The sequence below is a fragment of the Salvelinus sp. IW2-2015 genome, linkage group LG33 (assembly GCF_002910315.2).
Source record: "Salvelinus sp. IW2-2015 linkage group LG33, ASM291031v2, whole genome shotgun sequence".
Lineage (NCBI taxonomy): Eukaryota > Metazoa > Chordata > Actinopteri > Salmoniformes > Salmonidae > Salvelinus > Salvelinus sp. IW2-2015.
In genome coordinates, this window is record NC_036872.1 from 24,197,992 (window position 1) to 24,220,313 (window position 22,322).

The following is a 22,322-nucleotide window of genomic DNA, read 5'->3' on the forward strand; positions in this document are numbered from 1 at the left end:
GAATTGGACTCGCATTTTTATGGTCTCGGTCTTGCTCTGGTCTTGAATTGGACTCGCATTTTTATGGTCTCGGTCTTGCTCTGGTCTTGAATTGGTRTCGCTTTAGGTGGTCTCGAACACAATACTGCAATAGATACATTTTCATCACTCTTTAATGGATTCCAGACAATATTAAAGTGTCATATGGCACACACTCCTCAAATATTTGTTACATTTCTTTTCTTGTGTTTTTCAAATAAAGTTACATAACAGGGTTCAGTAGTCTGGCTGTGCTTGCCATCTCTCCCTCTTTCGCTTTATCACACACAACCTGTCAGTCAGTGCCTAGTGTGTTATGATCAAATGGAGGGATGTTTTTACACAGCGCAGGGCACAGGTTGGTGGCAATTATGTGATCATTTATCATTCAGGGTCATTTCTCTGTCATCCGAGTAGTGCCATAGAGTAAAGCAGCGGGAGCCTAACTAAACATACATGGTTCTTAGTGGAGGTCTGGGAACCAACTTGTTGTCTGCCCTGTTTCTGCTCTGTCAGTTGACTGTGATACAGTTAATGGGGATTTCCGTGAGGGACTAGATGTGAGCTTAGAGTGCCCTAGTGTGGATGCTGTCATTATTCAGAATGTCGGTGAGAGTGACTACATTTAAGTCATTTACATTTAAGTCATTTAGCAGACGCTCTTATCCAGAGCGACTTACAAATTGGTGCATTCACCTTATGAAATCCAGTGGAACAACCACTTTACAATAGTGCATCTAACTCTTTTAAGGGGGAGGGGTGGGGTTAGGAGGATTACTTTATCCTAGGTATTCCTTAAAGAGGTGGGGTTAACTACATGTTAAAGGTAGTACTGTAGTAAGAGTTGAGTGTAGGTCTGGTGGTGAGTGATTTATACAGTTGTTGTCTCAAGCAGAGATGGCGAGAGAGCCTGGGTGCCAGTCTGCTTCCGCTTAAACAACGCTACATTGTTACCTTGCCAACAACAAAAACAAGTTTACTAAAGCAGAAACAGACTTGCACCCAGGCTAATGTTAGTGTTGAGTGACTTATATGATATTTATTTTTCTGGTTGCAGGTTCAGGCGACCAGCAGCAGTGACCATGTCTCAGTCTGCAGAGAAAGGGAAGGTGAGTGTACCCCTACTTCTTTAGTATGCACACGCCCTAACCCAGGCACTCAGAGAGGACATCCTGTATAAACACCGCTGTTTCATCGGCAGCTTAATTGCTTTTGGGATTATCTCCTCCATTTAATGCTTCTACACCTGCATTGCTTGCTGTTTGGGGTTTTAGGCTGGGTTTCTGTACAGCACTTTGAGATATCAGCTGATGTAAGAAGGGCTATATAAATATATTTGATTTGATTTAATCTCAATTTACACCAGCCATCTCTCACACACATCTCCTAAAGGCTGGAGATGAAGAATGTCAGGGAGGAGAGCGATATATTGTCTCATGCTTCATAAAAAACATGTGTAAACTAACAGTGAAATGCTTAATTATGGGCCTTTCCCAACAATGCAGAGAGAAAAATAATTATAACACAAGGAATAAATACACAATGTGTAATGATAACTTGGCTATATACACATAGGTACCAGTACCGAGTTGATGTGCAGGGGTACAAGGTAATTGAGGTAGATTTGTACATACAGGTAGGGAAAAAGTGACTAGGCAACAGGATGGACAATAAACAGTATCCGCACAGAGGGGGAGGAAGAGAAACAATTCAAGACCCTTCCAATGCAAATCCTAGTGAGTTATAGTGCATTACCGTTATAACCATGTGTTTGTCAGTTCCCTGAGGCGGCAGGATATGTGGGTTTTGCCAACCTGCCCAACCAGGTGCACAGGAAGTCAGTGAAGAAGGGATTTGAGTTCACCCTCATGGTCGTTGGTGAGTATGACCTATTCACCAACTATGTAAATTCAAGAGAAACTCAACTACACATTAGTTATTTTGTGCCAGAATGCTGTTGTCTAGTTGAGGGCTGTTTCCCAAATGGCTCCCTATTCCCTATATAGTGCACTACTTTTGACCAGAGCCCTGGTCAAAAGTAGTACACAATATAGGGAATAGGGTGCCATTTGGGACGCAACCTTGTAGATGTATAGATCCTAGAATGATCACGCCGGTCCGTATTTTTGCAGGAGAGTCTGGTTTAGGCAAGTCTACGCTGATCAACAGCCTGTTTTTGACAGACCTCTACCCAGAGCGATACATCCCTGGGGCTGCAGGTACACACACACTCTCACACTCACTCACTAATAATGGAGAAATGTCTGTTCTGCTGTCTCCAGTATAGTATTGCCTGGAGTGGAATGTTAAGAGTGATCGTTTGTATTAGTCTTTCAAAGGCCCATCCCCTCCTCATGACTTAGATTATTGGCCAGTCTGAAAAACAACCTCCAGCTCCTACCGCTTTTGTGTTGTAGTTCTGAAGGGATCGGATAGGTGTAAGCAATATGGTGTTGGCTTTTGCAGTAATGATCTTACAAAATAACACATGATTTGAAAATGTGTTTTTGGAACACTTCACATGTTTTCACATGTAGTTTCATGTTATCACATGTTGCTTTACATGTTGTCACATAATATCATTTGTGAGCACATGAAAACGTGTTTTTGGAACACTTTACATGTTCATGTGAAATTCATGTGTTTTTTCCGTAAGGGTGCTTAAGGCACCTGTCCAGTGCCTTAAGATCTGCAGAAGGGGGGCTGCCTGGGTTTGTTTTCAACTTGGATATTTTGTCCAGAGGCTTGGCTTAGGCAGGCTTTAGAGTCACAAGGAAGCTTTGATGTGAAAACGAATGAAACTATACTATCGTTCAAAAGTTTGGGGTCACTTAGAAATATCCTTGTTTTTGAAAGAAAAGCAAAAAAATGTGTCCATTTAAAATAACCTAAAATTGATCAGAAAAACAGTGTAGACATTGTTAATGTTGTAAATGACTATTGTAGCTGGAAATGGCTGATTCATTTTTTTTAATAGAATATCTAGTATAGGCGTACAGAGGCCCATTATCAGCAACCATCACTCCTGTGTTCCAATGGCACGTTGTGTTAGCTAATCCAAGTGTATCATTATAAAAGGCTCATTAGAAAACCCTTTTGCAATTATGTTAGCACAGCTGAAAACTGTTGTTCTGATTTAAAGAAGCAATAAAACTGGCCTTCTTTAGACTAGTTGACTATCTGAAGCATCAGAATTAGTGGGTTCGATTACAGGCTCAAAATGGCCAGAAACAAAGACCTTTCTTCTGAAACTTGTCAGTCTATTCTTGTTCTGAGAAATGAAGGCTATTCCATGCAAGAAATTGCAAAGAAATTGAAGATCTCGTACAACGCTCTGTACTACTCCCTTCATAGAGCAGCGCAAGTCCTCAGCTAGCAGCTTCATGAAATAGTACCCGCAAAACACCAGTCTCAACATCAACAGTGAAGAGGCGACTCCGGGATGCTGGCCTTCTAGGCAGAGTTGCAAAGAAAAACCCATATCTCAGACTGGCCAATAAAAAGAAAAGATTAAGATGGGCAAAAGAACATAGACACTGGACAGAGGAAGATTGGGCAAAAAAGTGTTATGGAGAGACAAATCTAAGTTTGAGGTGTTCGGATCACAAAGAAGAACATTTGTGATAAGCAGAAAAAATTAAAAGATGCTGGAGGAGTGCTTGACGCCATCTGTCAAGCATGGTGGGGGCAATGTGATGGTCTGGGGATGCTTTGGTGGTGGTAAAGTGGGAGATTTGTACAGGGTAAAAGGGATCTTGAAGAAGGAAGGCTATCACTCTATTTTGGGGTGAAACATGGGGTGAAATCTCTTCAGATTACCTCAACAAATTGACAACTAGAATGCCAAAAGGCTGTAATTGCTGCAAATGGAGGATTCTTTGACGAAAGCAAAGTTTGAAGGACAAAATTATTATTTCAATTAAAAATCATTATTTATAACCTTGTCAACGTCTTGACTATATTTCCTATTCATTTTGCAACTAATTTCATGTATGTTTTCATGGAAAACAAGGACATTTCTGAAGTGACGCCAAACTTTTGAATGGTAGTGTACTTATCATTAGGCCGTGTCCCCCGGGATACCTCTCAGCTTAACCTGGTGTGTTAAACAAAATATTATTTCTGTAATCTCTCCCTCTGTAGAGAAGATCGAGCGGACGGTGCAGATAGAAGCCAGTACGGTGGAGATTGAGGAGAGGGGAGTGAAGCTCCGCCTTACTGTGGTCGACACCCCAGGATACGGAGATGCCATCAACAGCCAGGACTGGTGGGTGTGGGTGGGTGCGGGGGGGTGTCTAGGTGGGTGTGTATGGCTGGTGAGAGCTACACATAGATCTCTCTCACAGAGGAGTTTTCTCATATTTTGTTCTGTTTCCTGTTCTGAGTCCCTCTCCACTTGTTTGCCCTCCTGTACTCCCATCCTCTTTTACTCCCTCTCTCAAATTTCCTCTCACCTCCCTCCCCCACCCTCTCTTTCCTACCTCGCCTCCCCAATCTTTCATTCACCCTTTCACCATTTCCTTAGCCTCCTCCCCTTTGTCTGTTTGTGTGCAGGGGGTATTTCTGGATCAAAAAGGCGCTTAGGTGGTGGGCGTGACTTGGTACTGACAGCGTGTCAGCGCTGCTGAATTTAAAGGCCCAGTGCAGTCAAAAACGTGATTTCCTATGTTTTATATACCTTTCCACACTATGAGGTTGGAAGGATACTGTGAAATTGTAAACATTATGATAATACCCTTTTAGTGTAAGAGCTGTTTGAAAAGACTGCCTGAAATTAGAGCTGGATGGAGTTTTGGCCTGCCTGGTGACATCACCAGGTGTTAAATTAGTTAATAGACCAATAAGAAAGAGAGTGTAAAAAAAAATAAAAAAATCTACCATTAACAGCTAGTTTTCAGTTTTCTCCTCCCAACTCAGACCGTTCCCAGACAGTCATAGGAAAATTCCTGCTTGAGAAATTGCTCTTCCTAAGAAACAATTTTTGTTTTTTGTTGAAAACAATTTAAGTAAGGTGCTTTATTGTTACCCAGAAATTATTTGATATTGAGAGAAAAACTTCTGCATTGGGCCTTTAAGTGAACATTTTAGAGCAGCTAATTTCCTGCAATTCTACACATTTGCCATGGACCTGATGGAAAATGTTTCTAATTTCCTGCGATTCCATACATTTTGTTCTTTTGCTCAAACGTAATAACTAAATCAATACAACTAAATTGTTCTAATTTTAAATTCACCCTGACTGTAGCTTTTATTTTGGTGGTTGTTAGTTCTCAAAGATTATATTATAAAAAAATATTGGCATCATTCCATTTCAATTTAATTTAAATTCCTCTCAGTTGACAAGGCATTTTCTCACCGTAGTGGCTTGATTCGTCTGGAGTTGATATGGAATGAACCCCAACAATGCCTGGGTCCAACTGGGGGATGTGATTTTTTTATTTAACTAGGCAAGTCAGTTAAGAACAACTTCTTATTTACAATGGCAGCCAACCCCGGCCAAACCCTAACGACCTTGGGCCAATTGTGCGCTGCCCTATGGGCCTCCCAATCACGGCCGGTTGTGTTACAGCCTGGAATCGAACCAGGGTCTGTAATGACGCCTCTAGCACTGGGTGAATATAAGTCAGAGGTAATATGGCACTCTATTCCCTATATAGTGCACTACTTTGGACCGACACTTGGCATTTTGCATGGTGATCTTAGGCTTGTGCTGACGTTGCTTCCAGAGGCAGTGTAACTCTGTAGTGAGTGTCCCAAGGATTTTAATGGCAGAAAATTAATGTCTGTGTGTATGAGTGTAGCTATGTCTGTGTGTATGAGTGTAGCTATGTCTGTGTGTATGAGTGTGTACAACAGTTGATGATAGCAGGAACAGTGATTCTTCCTGTTCCCTTGCCCCCTCAACTGCTGTGTGGGCTCTCTCCCTCCCTCTCTCCCTCCACCTCTCTCCTCCCAGCTCCATTTCCTGTTGATTGTCCTGACATGCCTGTGGTTGAGTCGACATAGAAATCAAATAAACAACAAAAAATGGTCACATGCTTAGTAAACAACAGGTGTAGACTAACAGAGAAATGCTTACTTCCGGGTCCTTTACTAACAATGCCGAGTTAAAGATGAAGAAGATAGAAGTAGAAACCAGGGTTGTTACCACTGGCAGTGATCTAAGGGTTGAGTGCAATAGAGCAGGTTAGAAGCTCAGTGGCGTCAGTGACAACAAAGGGGCAACAGTAGCAGGTAATCAGGATATGCTAAGATCCAGAGTTGGGATCATTTCAATTTAATTTCAATTCCTCTCAGTTGAATTGGACACGGCATTTATTCACTGTAGTGGCTTGAGTTGTCTGGAGTTGATACGGAATGAACCACAACACTGCCTGGGTCCAACTGGGTGACGTGAATTTAGGTCAGAGGTAATCTYCATCTGCATCCCAAATGGCACCCTATTCCCTATATAGTGCACTACTTTTGTCCAGAGTAGTGCACTATACAGGGAATAGGGTGCCATTTGGGAACCAGACTTTATGTTGATGCTACTTCTGTTTGGGGGGGAAGCTGTAGCTAAATACCATGTGACCACGCCTAGTGGCCCTGCAGGAAGTAATCAGAGAAAGCAGGTCAGATGGCAGAGATAGGCTGCATCTCTTTCTGGTCTCCTTTCCTCCATGTTGCTATCTGTTATCCCTGGTTTTAATATCAGTGCAGATGAAGAACGAAAGTTGAGGAGAAAAAGCTTAGGCTTTTGAGTTGCACCCACTTCGTAAGTATATACAGTGTATATACTGCCAAGGCTACAAAGACCCACAATCTATTTCTGGAGGTGGTCTTCAAGTTCACACAATGTCTCTGGTTGGTTTGTGTTTGATGTGTGTTGTGTGTGTGTCCTCAGCTTTAAGACCATCATCCAGTACATTGATAACCAGTTTGAGCGTTACCTTCATGACGAGAGTGGCCTGAACCGCAGACACATCGTAGACAACCGAGTCCACTGCTGCTTCTACTTCATCTCTCCTTTTGGACACGGGTAACACACACACACACACACACACACCACACGACACACACACACACACACACACACACACACACCACAACACACACACACACTTACACACTTAACACACTTATCTAACTTCATCTCTCCTTTTGGACACGGGTAACACACACACACACACACACACACACTTACTTCTACTTCACACCACTATTTAGACTGGCTAGTGGTAACATAATCACTTATTCTTTTCTATCTACTATTATTTATCTGTATTATATTTCTACCTGTCTCTGGATCTGTCCAGTCTGAAGCCTCTGGATGTGGAGTTTATGAAGGCCATTCACAGCAAGGTCAACATCGTCCCTGTCATCGCTAAAGCTGACACACTCACACTGAAAGAGAGAGACCGCCTTAAGAGGAGGGTGAGTTGGGCACACATGCATAAGTATGCCACATATTCAATAGTTTTCCCTCATTCCCTTAGGTTTAAATCCCTTTTTAAACACAGGTGTAAAAATATAGCATGGCCCTTCACTAATATCATGATGGAACCAGTGGAATGTGAGATGATGTTGTTGCCAGGATGTTGTGAGCTGCATCAGCCTCACTAGCTGTTCTTGTTTGTGTCCTGAGCCATATGGAACATTCATTACAACGTAGATGATAGAATAATAATCAGAGGCAGCTATCCAAGTCGGACATTGTGATTGTGTGTGAATACGCACATGTTTGGCCTGTTGTTTGTGTGCGTGTGTGTACATTTGTGATGATGCAGCTTGATTGCTGCTAGACAATAGCAGGATTATTTAGAAGTGCAGAAAGAGAAAAGATGGAGCCAAGAGAGAGAAAAGAAAGGGAGAGACAGGGAAGGAGAGAGAAAAGAGGGAGAGCGAGAAAGCACACGTCTTGGTCAGTATCCCCTCCCAGATGCTTCCTATTGGAGCAGACCCAGGTGTCTGCCTGCCTGCACGCTCTCAGCTTTCTGATGTCTGGTCTGACATAATATGCACACACACACACGCCCTTGTTCGACCCTTTGTGTTATCGTAGTCAGGTTACACTCTGGGCTCCCTTTCATCTCACATGCATTAGACCTTGTAAAACACACACACACACACACATACCAGGAGAGGTGTTTTAAGATGATATAGCCCACGCTAGGCAGAGGAGAATAAGGTTGTGTAAATAGGATTTCCTGCTTCTGTGATATCACTCCCCAACTCCCCTCATCCCCCTCCACCCACCCAGCCCACCCAACAATTGTGTGTTGCCTGATGATTAGATGTTTTGGTTTCTGCTCCTTTTGAGTCTGTGTGTTTGAGTCACAGTTTGTTTACATTTCTGTCTGGGATCAAACAGTGCCTTTCTCTCTGTGGTGGGAGAGATGGCAACCAGATCCGGACAGGGCTGACGTGTGTGTGTGTGTGTGTGTGTGTGTGTGTGTGTGTGTGTGTGTGTGTGTGTGTGTGTGTGTGTGTGTGTGTGTGTGTGTGTGTACATCTTGTATAATCATCTGGTGACATCCACCCAATATAATCAATAGTGAATATCTTATTGTCTAACTTCTGCCCCTTTGTTTTGCCTGAGCTGTACAGTAACTACTCTGTACTGTATTTCCCCTCTCTAACCCCCGTACTGACAGCCCAGTCCCAGCTAGTAGTGTATGTTCAGTCCTAGACCCCCCACCAGCACTTCTTTCAGACCTCCGAGACGTTGGTCTTTTCCCCCAGTGGGGAGGCCTCTGCCCCGGCCTGTATGGGGCCGGAGTGGGGTTTGCCTGGCACTCAGGGCTGGAACGGCTCTCCTAGCTGGGCTCCAGTGGAGGATGGCAGACTCAGTCACTGTACAGCTGCTTTGTTGGAACCCCCGCTCTGTACAGAGCTTGTTCTACGGGACTGAGAGTGTATGTGTGTGTTACGGCAGACCCGGTCACTGTGAAGCTGCTTTGTTGAAGACAGTCTGGTTGTGTAAAGTGCTGATGTTACATATTAATAATAAAGCCCTTTTGTGGGCGAAAAACTCATTCTGATTGGCCWGGCTCCCAAGTTGGTGGGCCTATGCTCTCCCAGGCCCACCCATGGCTGCGCCCCTGCCCAGTCATGTGAAATCCATTGATTAGGGCCTGATGAATTTCTCAATTTACTTGTTTCCTTTTATGAACTGTAACTCAGCAAAATCTTAGAAATTGTTACATGTTGTGTTTATATTTTTGTTCAGTATAGCTTTTACCCTATCTGTATAGGGTGAGTGTTCTGACAGCCACAGGGGATGGGCTGGGGTGAGAGAGGGAGAGGCGATATGCTTTGATAACGTCTCACACCCTTTCCTGCTCAACTGTTTAAAACTGTCTGTTTGTCCAATTGGTTCCCATGGTCCACTTAGCGTTCCCTTAACAACTGTCAGTTAACAAGTAATTAGGATAAGCTGAATAGATAGCCTACACACAGATGTGCACTGTAATACACCACAAACTCACATACAGTTTCACACAAACCTCAGCTACTCCTCCACAAACAACATTTATGAATTCCCCCATGCCCACATGGGCCTACCAGCACACTCAGATTAAATAGGGATGGCATAATTGACACAGTCTGTATCAGGCTAATGGTAGTGAGTTCCTGGATAAGTCATTATAGCCAGGAAGTGGAGGGGAGCGCTCACTATCACAGGTCCTTATTTAACCGTGGAACCAAGCTGTATTTTTTTGCATATTCAATTACCCTTCGCTAAGCATCAATTTCATTTATTTTTAAAGGGGGAAAAATGTCTGACTGTGATTTGCTCATCTTGGGTTTACTTGTTGTCCTTTGCGCTATGTTTGTTTGTCAGTTTAATCAGATAAGTAATAGATTGCTATACCAGGGTAGTACAATACCCCTCACCTATTAGACTCGGGTAGTCGAATACCTCTCCCCTGTTAGACGGACTCAGGTAGTAGAATACCCCTCCCCTGTTAGACGGACTCAGGTAGTAGAATACCCCTCCCCTGTTAGACGGACTGCAGGTAGTAAGAATACCCCTCCCCTGTTAGACGGACTCAGGTAGTAGAATACCCCTCCCTGTTAGACGGACTCAGGTAGTAGAATACCCCTCCCCTGTTAGACGGACTGGGTAAGTAGAATACCCTCCCCTGTTAGACGGACTCAGGTAGTAGAATACCCCTCCCCTGTTAGAACGGACTCAGGTAGTAGAATACCCCTCCCCTGTTAGACGGACTCAGGTAGTAGAATACCCCTCCCCTGTTAGACGGACTCAGGTAGTAGAATACCCTCCCCTGTTAGAAGACGGACTCAGGTAGTAGAATACCCCTCCCTTGTTAGACGGACTCCGCCGGGGTAGTTAGAATACCCCTCCCCTGTTAGACGGACTCGGGTAGTAGAATACCCCTCCCCTGTTAGACGGACTCAGGTAGTAGAATACCCCTCCCCTGTTAGACAGACTAGGGTACTTCATTGAGTACCAGTCCTTCTATTGAAGTCAGAGGCAGCAGCCAAGAATCTGCCACAAAAAGACCTCGGCTGTAGAATGATTAATGACTCTTGTGTTTTCCCCCTGATATTTATTCATTTGTTTTTCGATCGCCACTTTCTCACCGTTTTTACATTGTTTGTCCTTTCATATAATTGTGTTCCTCAGCCCCAGCCCTGCTCTCTCCGTATTATTAGGGGGAAACAGCTTGTATAGAACAATATACGTTTCCTGCAATGTGTCAAGACTATACCACCGACAAAACGCAGCCTGCCACCCTGCGCAATATAAGCTTATCAACCTCTGAACAAACCTCTCTCTTGCTCTCTGTCTCCATCCCTTTCTTTTGTTCTCTCCTTCTCTCCCCTCTTACTATGTTCCTTTGTTCTTCCTGTCTCTCTCCATTCCTCGTTTTTTTTTTTGTAGTGCCAGTTTCCCTGGCAACGGTCGCAGTGGTCTGTAACTCATAAGTAGTCCTGAACAGGATATATTGGAGAGTTTATCCTCTGTGTCTGGGACCCTGCAGTCATATCCTGTGTGGGGCTTTACTCATAAACCACCTCACTACTGCTTCTCTATTTGATCAGACTATACACAGGAGCTGGTTTAGACTGGATCTTGGCTGAGACAATGCTACTGAAAAAATATCAGATAACAAAAGCCCTGCATATCAGCGGTAGTGGATTTGCCATATCAGCGGTAGTGCATTTGCCATATAAGGGGAGCCATTTTGAAATACACTAGGTCATTTCCAGCTGTCTATGGAAAAGAGAATTCAAATAACTGAGCTTATTCAGCAATGGATTTTAGATGATCTTGGCGAGGGAGGGCATGTAGTGCTAGTACACTGTACTGTATGTACCCACTAACCTGCTTTAGTGGTATAGTAGCATTTTAATTATTTTACTGCAATTGCTACTATTAGGTCACTACATGGCCACTAGTTTGATGGGAGGCAGAGGTCAAAGATGGCTTGAGAGCTCAGGAGGAGTTATTTTCTCTCGCTGAGCCGGGGAGGGGGGATACAACCAATTGTTCGGCCCTCCTTTTCTCTCTCCCCCCTCTTCTCCTGTTCTCGCGGAAGGCAGTTTGGCCGTGCGGCTGCCATATATCACCCAGGCCGCGGCCCGTGATGCTGTCACAGCTTTCCCGTCATTGTCTCACTCCTGTCGACTCTCCCAGGCATCCTCAGTTCTCTCAGCCTTGCTCCTGCTGTGTGAACCAGCTCTACAGCCCCACAGGGGTACTAGTAGCTTAGTATAGCGCTATACCTCAGTCTCTAGGCCGATAGTAGCAGTGGAGTACAGTTAACCAAATACCTTGTATTCCCTCCCCAAATCCTGCATTGTTTCTTTTATCCTCTGAGCATCTAATGGGTCTTTACTCCTAAAGACCATTGAGTGTTTGTATGGGTAAAGGTCAAACACTGATAATGACCTCATCCTTGCTGAGGTCTCTCTTGTGTGTGTGTGTCCGTGTGGTCGTGGTCAAGTCCTTTTCCTGCCTGTTACTCCAACATGCGGGGTATTTATTTGTCTGCCCTGTGGCAGTCATTGTGCCAGGTTATGCCCGCGCTTCTGCAGGAATAAAAATAATAAATACACATTTCCCTCCGTGGAGAGAATGACTTTAACACACAATTTCCTTTTCAGGAGTGGATTTGGAACAGGCCTTTTACAGTGAGAAAACACCAGGTTTCCTTGCTTTTGGAACATCTTAGTCCCCCCCATAATATTTTTTTTGCCTGACACCCCTTCAAAAGAAAGACATAGAATCTACTAGTTAGACAAATAATATACGTAAAGATATTAGCCCCTAGAAGTCAGAAGATCTTGAAGTCAGGATGGTGAAGTCATTTTTAATATTGAATATCTATCCATGTGTTTATGCTAGAGACTTACCAACTTGTAGTGGCTACAGCTCAATCCCTTCTTTCCGGTGATATAAAGTTTGTGTTTATTCCATAACATAGGGCTTGTGATTGTACACATGAGAGGATCCGAACAAGAAAATCATCACGAAATCGTCTGTAAAACCCAAACCATGTGAGCTACAAACGAATATGTCACCAAAGGGGAGACTCTCACATACACGACCGTGTCGCTTGTTTAGCTCTACGACATCCACAAACTTTACGGCAGTCTTCTGAATTCTCTGTCGTGGATGTCCTCCTTTCGAAGAGGTCTTCTCACAAAACCGACTGTCCAGACCGAACCGTTGGAGCTATAAACTAATATGTCACCAATCTCAACGCACTCCAGCTTCAGGGGAGTGGTCTGAAGGTAGCCCAGTACCTGGCTGTAAAAACTGCATCCAGGTAAAATGTTCCAAAAAAGAACCTGACCAAACCTGGGTCTAAAAAAATGACATGTTCTTATATCTTTCAGATATAGGAGACACTTCAAAACCTTGTCCCTTATGATTCATTTTTAGACTTTCTGTTTTTGCCATTAATGAATGTGTTGTTCAATACGTTTCTATGGGATTTAGCAGTAACCACCAAATTCAATGTTTCATCAAATAATTTGTTAATTTAAAAAAGTATACCTACAGGAGGTCTACAATTCTAAATCAAATGGCTAAATGATACATTTCATGACCATCTTAAAGCAATTCAATATGTTAGCTAACGAGATATTGCGATCTAAGGGCTTAGACCTACGGGGTTAATAGATATATTTGTTTCTTACTACATTTATGTTCAACCTACTGTGAAACTGCACTGTGACAACCAGAACCAGCCTGAGGTATTTTCATGAGCCCCTTTCAAAACTCTTAAGCTGACATGTTCCTTTGTGATACTAGCTTCTACATTGTTACATGGCTTAATTAGTACTGTATTGAACTTTCCTTCACACTCTGTGATCAGAGTTTGAGGTGGGTGGTCTGTGGATCGGTTGGGCCTTAGCTCTACTGTACGAATACTCCCAGTCGAGAGAGAGGGTGGGGGTGCTGTCATTCCGTTGCCTTTTTAAAATTACGCGTTAAGCCCACTAGTTACCTTAGTGACTGTCTTCCCCAACACCCCTCCGCTCCCATGCTCCCTGGCTGGGCAGACTGAGCAGGACCGGTCCAGTCTGGTACAGTAATTACAGGAAGGACCTCTGCTCTTGTGGTCCAGTGAATAGGTCTGGAATGTCAACTTGATGTCTTTGTTTAAATGCTCTTTCAGAATGAGTCACTCTTTGCTTCACCGTTTTCATTTATGATCTGGAGGAAAGAAGAAAGCTCCTCTGTTTTACCATGCAGTGCTGTGAGGGTCTCAGTTAGCCTGCGTACCTGTACACCTGCATGCTACAGTACATTACTGTCTGGGCAGCTAGATCATGGTGCAGTCGTCAGGATGTCTGTATGTCCCCATGGGCCCAGGTCAAAGTAGTGGACTATATAGGGAATAGGGTGCCATTTGGGAAGCTGAATGAGTCTTCTACAGGATCACCTGGAGCTTCTCAGCCCGAGGGCCAGATGTTAGGGGCCATGGGGGCAGAAGATGGAACAGGGAGTCAAAGGCTAGTTGTGTAATACTGAGAGGCTGGGCAGGTTTACAGGCAGCCCCAGACAGTATGTGCCATTACAGGCATCCTCTCCTTGGCAATTCCCCCCCCCCCCCCCCCCCACACACATTCTCCTGCTGTCTGCCAGATTATCCCAACCTGAGAGCTGATCCTACAGAGAGAGAGGTGTGTGTGGAGGGGGTGGTATGGGTGTCTAATACCCTCAGCTTGCCTCCCTCAGAGTGAGTATTGTTGGGGCTCCGTCACCCCCTCTGACTCCCTAGGGGCAGCAGGAGGGTAAGTCTCGAGACATTTCCTGGAAAGACGGAATCATTTGTTCTCTCAGGGCTTAAGGTTAACAAATTACATTTTGAATTAAAGTTGTTTTTGAGGGAGGGACCTAGAGGGATCTAATGCGCACTGACTCCCTCATTGGTTGTGTTATGTGTGTGAGTCCAGTCAGTAGGAGAATGTGTGAGCTCAGTCAGTGGTCAAATATAACATTTTTGGTTGTTATTCATTGTGTATTGGATAGCTTTATTGGCTCCAGAGGCTGTGGTCTGTAATGTTACATAAAGCTTACTTAGCAATCTGGGCCCTTGCTGCCTTGCCCTCCTCATCCTGGGTCGATAAGAGTTTAATGATGCCATTCGTTTTTCTCTGAGCTTTTTCACTCTGATTTGTTGATTTCATAAGACTTTCCTTAGGTGCATAGTTTCACTTCCAAGCATTGTTCCCTGGTGGACTAGTTGTTTAGTGGGGACAAACAGCCCATGATGGCAGACCTGAACAGGCTGCTGAGTCAGGCCAAGAGTAGGGCCAGGTGGACAGACAGGGCTGTGGTCCGTGGCTGATGTTACACAGGATGCGTCCCAAATGGCACCCTATTCCCTTTATAGTGCACTACATTTGACCTGGGCCCATAGGGCTCTGATCAAAAGTAGTGCTCTATAAAGGGAATAGGTTGCTATTTGGGACATAGCCACAAAGATTGGGACTGTTGTTCTCATAATGTAGAGGCTGCTATCTACAAACACCATTATGGTCTGTGGCCCCTGTAGCTAACTGTACTGTGGTGGAGCGGGGCTTAACCCAGGTTTGTGTTTGTGACTGTTTTTCTATTGGTTTGTGGCTATGATAGTCATACTCCTGTGGGTGTTTTTATATTGGGTTTACTTTGAGGTCATGTTTATGAGAAACATATGGAAATATGATTTGTGTTTGTTATTCATGGTGTCTTTAACCAGGGTTACTGCATCTGTTAGTGTGTGTTGGAGGCCTAAGTGGCTCAATGTTTCCTTTTTCCTATGTAGATAAAACCTCCTATATATATATATTATATATATCTCCGATGGCCCTGGTAAAAAGTAGTGCACTATGTAGGGAATAGGGTGCCATTTGGGACATAAGTGTTTCAACTTATCATATTCACTGTCTCCATAATACCCCATACAGTAAGAATGTCCCTCCCCACCCTTATAATTTATTTCCCCCAAGGGGAATGTTTCTTCCTCCTCCTCATCACGGCTCCACTAACACACAGTCATATTAGATCACATATCAAAACAAACTAAGCCTTTAAATCAGAAGCTCTCACTTCCTTTTCTAATTAATACTGAGGCAGAACCCTGTGTGCCATTGTTACCAGTGACCTGGCCTGCCAACTCAAACACAGCAACAGAGAGCGAGGCAGAGAGAGAGAGACGGAGGCAGGCAGAGAGAGAGAGAGAGACAGAGGCGGAGGGCAGAGAGAGAGAGACGAGAGAGAGAAGAGAGACAAGGCAAGGAGAGAGACGAGAGATGGAGGCCAGGCAGAGAGAGAGAGAGAGAGACGGCGCAGGCAGAGCAGCAGCGAGAGAGACGGACGCAGGCAGAGAGCAGCGAGAGAGACGGACGCAGGCAGAGAGAGCGGAGAGACGGACGCAGGCAGAGAGAGCCGACGCAAGAGACGGAGGCCCAGGCAGAAGGAGCGAGAGAGACTGGAGGCAAGCAGAGAACGGCGAGGAGAGACGGAGGCAGGCAGAGAGAGTCGAGAGAGAACGGAGGCAGGCAGAGAGAGCGAGAGGAAACGGAGGCAGGCAGAGAGAGCGAGGAGAGACGGAAGGCAGGCAGAGAGAAGCGAGGAGACGACGGAGGCAGGCAGAGGAGCGAGATGAGACGGAGGAGGCAAGAGAGAGGCGAGAGAGACGGAGGCAGGCAAAGAGAGCGAAGAGAACGGAGGGCAGGCAGAGAGAGCGAGAAGAGACGCGAGGCAGGCAGAGAGAGCGAGAGAGACGGAAGGCAGCAGAGAGAGCTGAGAGAGACGGAGGCAGGGCCAGAGAGAAGGAGAGAGACTGAGCAGGAGACGAGAGGAGACAACGAGCAGGAGAGACGAGAGAGAACGGAGGCAGGCAGAGGAGCGAGAGAGACGGAGGCAGGTCAGAGGACGAGGAGCGAGAGCAGACTGAGCGGAGGCAGCGCAGAGAGAGCGAGAGAGACGGAGCAGGCAGAGAGAGCGAGAGAGACGGAGGCAGGCAGAGAGAGCGAGAGAGACGGAGGCAGGCAGAGAGAGCGAGAAGAGACGGAGGCAGGCAGAGAGAGCGAGAGAGACGGAGGAGGGCAGAGAAAGAGCGAGAGAGCGTGAGGCAGGCAGAGAGAGCGAGAAGAAGACGGAGGCAGGCAGAGAAGAGCCGAGAAGGATGACGGAGGCAGGCAGAGAGAGCGAGAGAAGCGGAGGCAGGCAGAGAGAGTCGAGAGAGACGGAGGCAGGCAGAGAGAGCGAGAGAGACGGAGGCAGGCAGAGAGAGCGAGAGAACACGGAGGCAGGGCAGAGAGAAGGAGAAGAGACGGAGGCAGGCAGAGAGAGCGAGAGAGAGCGGAGGCAGGCAGAGAGAGCGAGAGAGACGGAGGCAGGCCAGAAGAGCGAGAGAGACGGAGGAGGGGACAGACGGCGCAGAGAGAGGGCGAGAGAGACGGAGGCGCAGGAGATTCGAGAGAGACGTTTTGAGCAGCAGAGAGAGCGAGAGGCAGGCAGCAGAGAGAGCGAGAGAGGGCGGAGGCAGGCAGGCAGAGAGAGAGAGAGGCAGAGGCAGGCAGAGAGAGAGAGAGAGAGAGAGACGGAGGGCAGGCAGAGAGAGAGAGAGAGAGACGGAGGCCGCAGAGAGAGAGAGAGAGGCGGAGGCAGGTCAGAGAGAGAGAGAGCGGAAGGCAGGCAGGGCCAGGCAGAGAGAGAGAGAGAGGGAGGCAGGCAGAGAGAGCGAGAGAGGCGAGGAGGCAGTAGAAGAGCGAGAGAGGCGGAGGGCAGGCAGGGAGAGAGAGAGAGAGGCGGAGGCAGGCAGAGAGGAGAGAGAGAGAGCAGACGGAGGCAGGCAGAGAGAGAGAGAGAGAGGACGGAGGCGGCAGAAGAGAGAGAGAGAGGCTGGAGGCAGGCAGAGAGAGAAGGAGAGGCGGAGGCAGGCAGGCACGGCAGAGAGAGAGAGAGGCGGGGCAGGCAGAGAGGAGTAGAGAGAGAAGAGAGAAGAGAGACGGGGCAGCAGATGAGAGAGAGAGAGGCAGAGAGAGAAGAGAGAGGTCGGTAGGCAGGTCAGCCGTCTGGCAGAGAGAGAGAGGGCGGAGGCAGGCAGGCAGAGAGAGAGAGAGGCGCAGGCAGGCAGGCGAGAGAGAGGCGGAGGCAGGCAGAGAGAGAGAGAGAGAGAGGACGGAGGCAGGAGAGAAGAGAGAGAGACGGAGGCAGGCAGAGAGAGAGAGAGAGAGAGACGGAGGCAGGCAGAGAGAGAGAGAGAGAGAGACGGAGGCAGGCAGAGAGAGAGAAGAAGAGAGAGAGGCGGAGGCAGGCAGAGAGAGAGAGAGAGAGAGAGAGGCGGAGGCAGGCAGAGAGAGAGCGGAGGCAGGCAGTGCAGGCCAGAGAAGAGGAGAGGCGGAGGCAGGCAGGCAGGCAGAGAGAGAAGAGAGGCGGAGCAGGCAGAGAGAGAGAGAGAGAGGACAGGCAGGCAGGCAGAGAGAGAGAGAGAGAGGCGGAGGCAGGCAGGCAGGCAGAGAGAGAGAGAGGCGGAGGCAGGCAGGCAGAGAGAGAGAGAGAGCGGGGCAGGCAAGAGAGAAGAGAGAGAGAGGCGGCAGGCAGGCAGAGAGAGAGAGAGGCGGAGGCAGGCAGGCAGAGAAAGAGGAGGCGGAGGCAGGCAGGCAGAGAGAGAGAGAGAGGCGGAGGCAGGCAGGCAGAGAGAGAGAGAGGGCGGAGGCAGGCAGGCAGAGAGAGAGAGAGGCGGAGGCAGGCAGGCAGGAGAGAGAGAGAGAGGAGAGAGAGGAGAGGCAGGCAGAGAGAGAGAGAGAGAGAGACGGAGGCAGGCAGACGGAGAGAGAGAGAGAGACGGAGGCAGGCAGAGAGAGAGAGAGAGACGGAGGCAGGCAGAGAGAGAGAGAGAGAGAGACGGAGGCAGGCAGAGAGAGAGAGAGAGAGAGAGACGGAGGCAGGCAGAGAGAAGAGAGAGAAGAGAGAGGAGACGGAGGGCAGGCAGAGAGAGAGAGACGAGAGAGAGAGACGGCAGGCAGGCAGAGAGAGAGAGAGAGGAGAGAGGGAGGCAGGCAGAGAGAGAGAGGAGAGAGAGAGACGGAGGCAGGCAGAGAGAGAGAGAGAGAGAGACGAGGCAGGCAGAGTGAGAGAGAGAGAGAAGACGGAGGCAGGCAGAGAGAGAGAGGCGAGGCAGGCAGAGAGAGAGAGAGGCGGGGAGGCCAGGCAGAGAGAGAGAGAGGCGAGGCAGGCAGGCAGGCAGAGAGAGAGAGGCGGAGGCAGGCAGGCAGAGAGAGAGAGAGAGAGAGACGCAGGCAGGCCAGGCAAGAGAGAGAGAGAGAGAGGCGGAGGCAGGCAGGCAGGCAGAGAGAGAGAGAGGCGGAGGCAGGCAGGCAGAGGGAGGCGGAGGCAGGCAGAAAGAGAGAGAGAGAGGCGGAGGCAGGCAGAGAGCAGAGAGAGAGGGCGGAGGCAGGCAGAAGAGAGAGAGAGGCGGAGGCAGGCAGGCAGAGAGAGAGAGAGGCGGAGCAGGCAGGCAGAGAGAGAGAGGGGAGGCAGGCAGGCAGAGAGAGAGAGAGGCGGAGGCAAGGCAGGCAGAGAGAGAGAGAGGCGGAGGCAGGCAGAAGGAGAGAGAAGAGTCGGAGGCAGGCAGAGAGAGAGAGAGAGAGGACGGCAGGCAGGGCAGAGAGAGAGAGAGGAGAGACGACGGAGGGCAGGCAAGAGAGAGAGAGAGAGGAGAGACGTGAGGCAGGCAGGAGAGGAAGAGAGAGACGGAGCGGCAGGGAGAGAGGAGAGAGACGGAGGGCGGAGAGAGACGGAGGCAGGCAGGAGAGAGAGAGAGAGAGAGAGACGGAGGCAGGCGGCAGAGAGAGAGAGAAGAGAAGCGGAGGCAGGCAGAGAGAGAGAGAGAGAAGAGACGGAGGCAGGCAGAGAGAGAGGGAGAGGAGGCAGGCAGAGAGAGAGGGGAGGGAGAGACGGAGGCGCAGGCAGAAGAGAAGAGAGAGGCGGAGGCAGGCAGGCAGAGAGAGAGAGAGGGCGGAGGGCAGGCAGGCAGAGAGAGAGAGAGAGAGGCGGAGGCAGCAGGCAGAGAGAGGCGGAGGCAGCAGGCAGAGAGAGAGAGAGCGGAGGCAGGCAGGCAAGAGAGAGAGAGAGGCGGAGGCAGGCAGGAGAGAGAGAGAGAGGCGGAGGCAGGCAGGCAGAGAGAGAGAGAGGCGGAGGCAGGCAGGCAGAGAGAGAGAGAGGCGGAGGCAGGCAGGCAGAGAGAGAGAGAGGCAGGAGGCAGGCAGGCAAGAGAGAGAGGAGAGGCGGAGGCAGGCAGGCAGAGAGAGAGAGAGGGCGGAGCAAGGCAGGCAGAAGAGAGAAGGGAGGCAGGCAGGCAGAGAGAGAGGGAGGCAGGCAGGCAGAGAGGCGGAGGGCAGGCAGAGCGAGAGAGCGGAGGCAGGCAGCAGAGAGAGGCGGAGGCAGGCAGGCAGAGAGAGGCGGAGGCAGGCAGGCAGAGAGAGGCGGAGGCAGGCAGGCAGAGAGAGGCGGGGCAGGCAGGCAGAGAGAGGCGGAGGCAGGCAGGCAGAGAGAGGCGGAGGCAGGCAGCAGAGAGAGGCGGAGGCGGTGGCAGAAGAGAGGCGGAGGCAGGCAGGCAGAGGAGGCGGAGGCAGGCCAGGCAGAGAGAGGCGGAGGCAGGCAGGCCAGAGAGAGGGAGAGGCAGGCAGGCAGAGAGAGAGGCGGAGGCAGGCGGCAGGCAGAGAGAGAGGCGGAGGCAGGCAGGCAGAGAGAGAGAGAGAGGCGGAGGCAGGCAGGCAGAGAGAGAGAGGAGGAGGCGGAGGCAGGCAGGCAGAGGGGGAGGCGGAGGAGGAAGGCGAGAGATGGGGGCGGAGCAGGCAGGCAGATGAGAGAGAGAGAGAGGCGGAGGCAGGCAGGCAGAGAGAGAGAGAGAGAGGGGAGGCAGGCAGGCAAGAGAGAGAGAGGAGAGGCGGAGGCAGGCAGGCAGAGAGAGAGAGAGGGGGCGGAGGCAGGCAGAGAGAGAGAGAGAGAGGCGGAGGCAAGGCAGAGAGAGAGAGAGAGAGGCGGGCAGGCAGGCAGGAGAGAGAGAGAGGCGGAGGCAGGCAGGCAGAGAGAGGGGAAGGCAGGCAGGCAGAGAAGGCGGAGGCAGCGCAGGCAGAGAGAGCGAGAAGGAGAAGAGAGGAGCGGAGGCAGGCAGGCAGAGAGGCGGAGGCAGGCAGGCAGAGAGAGGCGGAGGCAGCAGGCAGAAGAGGCGGAGGCAGGCAGGCAGAGAGAGGCGGAGGCAGGCAGGCAGAGAGAGGCGGAGGCAGGCAGGCAGAGAAGAGGGGAGGCAGGCAGGCAGCAGGCAGGAGGCGGAGGCAGGCAGGCAGAGAGAGAGAGACGGAGGCAGGCAGGCAGAGAGAGAGAGAGAGACGGAGCAGGCAGGCAGAGAGAGAGAGAGAGGCGGAGGCAGGCAGGGCAAGAGAGAAGAAGCGGAAGGCAGGCAGACAGAGAGAGAGAGAGAGAGAGGCGGAGGCAGGCAGGCAGAGAGAGAGAGAGAGAGGAGACGGAGGCCAGGCAGGCAGAGAGAGAGAAGAGAGGGAGAAGAGCAGAGCACGGCAGACAGGAGAGAGAGAGGAGAGAGGCGGAGGCAGGCTAGGCAGAGAGAGAAGGAGAGGTGGAGGCAGGCAGGCAGAGAGAAGAGAGAGGAACGGAGGCAAGGCAGGCAAGAGAGAGAGAGAGGGACGGAGGGCAAGGCAGAGAGAGTAGAAGAGAGACGGAGGAGGCAGCAGAGGAGAGAGAGACGGAGGCCAGCGCAGGAGAGAGAAGAGAGAAGAGAGAGAGAGAGAGAGGAACGGAGGCAGGCGAGAGAGAGAAGAGAGAACGGAGGCAGGCAGAGAGAGAGAGAGAGAGCAGAGACGAGAGGCAGAGGACGAGAGAAGAGAGAGAAAGAGACGGAGCAGGCAGAGAGAGAGAAGAGAGAAGACGGGAGGCAGGCAAGGAGAGGAGAAGAGAGAGACGGAGGCAGGCAGAGAGAGAGAGAGAGAGGAGAACGGAGGAAGGCAGAGAGAGAGAACGACAGAGAGGCAGGCAGGCAGAGAGAGAGAAGAAAGAGAGAGAGGGGAGAGGAGGAGAAAGAGAGAGAGAGAGACGAGGAGACGAGAGGAGGAGAGAGAGAGAGAGAGAGGACGGGACGAGCAGGCAGAGAGAGAGAAGAGAGGACGCAGAGAGCAGGACGGAGGGCAGGCAGAGAGAGAGAGAGGTGGAGGCAAGAGGCCAGAGAGAGGAGAGAGAGAACGGAGGCAAGGCAGAGAGAAAGAGAGGCTGCTGAGCAGGAGGAGAGCAAGCGGAAGAAGGAAGAGACGAGCAGGCAGAGAGAGAGAGAGAGACGGGGCAGCAGAGAGAGAGAGAGACGGAGGCAGGCAGAGGAGAGAGAGAGAAGAGCGGAGGCCAGCAGATGAGAGAGAGAGACGGAGGCAGGCAGAGAGAGCAGAGAGACGGAGCAGGCCGAGAGATGAGAGGAGAGACGGAGGCAGGCAGAGAGAGAGAGAGAGACCGGAGGCAGGCGAGAGAGAAAGAGAGAGAGACGGAGGCAGGCAGGAGAGGAGAGAGAGAGACGGAGGCAGGCAAGAGAGAGAGAAGAGAGAGAGACGGAGGCAGGCCCAGAGAGAGAGAGAGAGAGAGACGGAGGCAGGCAGAGGAGAGAGAGACGAGCAGAGAGAGAGAGAGAGAGGAGAGAGAGAGAGAGAGAGACGAGGGCAGGGGCAGGAGAGAGGAGAGAATGAGAGACGGACACGCAGGACGATGAGAGAAGAGAACGGACGCAGGAAGAGAGAGAGACGGAGGGGCAGGCAGAAGAGAGAGAGGGGGGGAGAAGAGGCAGAGTAGG

At 49.6% G+C, this 22,322-nt stretch overlaps 1 protein-coding gene across 2 annotated transcripts in view; it reads left to right on the forward strand.

Moving 5' to 3' along the window:
* Positions 1 to 22,322, forward strand: part of zgc:63587 (septin-2) — a 39,749-nt gene that overhangs the window by 9,404 nt on the left and 8,023 nt on the right. Inside the window, exons 2-7 of one of the 2 annotated variants that reach the window (XM_023979442.2) lie at positions 1,076 to 1,127; positions 1,797 to 1,896; positions 2,151 to 2,237; positions 4,162 to 4,285; positions 6,905 to 7,039; positions 7,317 to 7,434. In XM_023979442.2, the coding sequence (XP_023835210.1) occupies positions 1,101 to 1,127; positions 1,797 to 1,896; positions 2,151 to 2,237; positions 4,162 to 4,285; positions 6,905 to 7,039; positions 7,317 to 7,434 (591 nt within the window). In that variant the 5' untranslated portion in view covers positions 1,076 to 1,100. Of the gene's footprint in view, positions 1 to 1,075; positions 1,128 to 1,796; positions 1,897 to 2,150; positions 2,238 to 4,161; positions 4,286 to 6,904; positions 7,040 to 7,152; positions 7,172 to 7,316; positions 7,435 to 22,322 lie in introns of those variants that run through there. The other variant, XM_023979443.1, reaches the window with a different exon arrangement.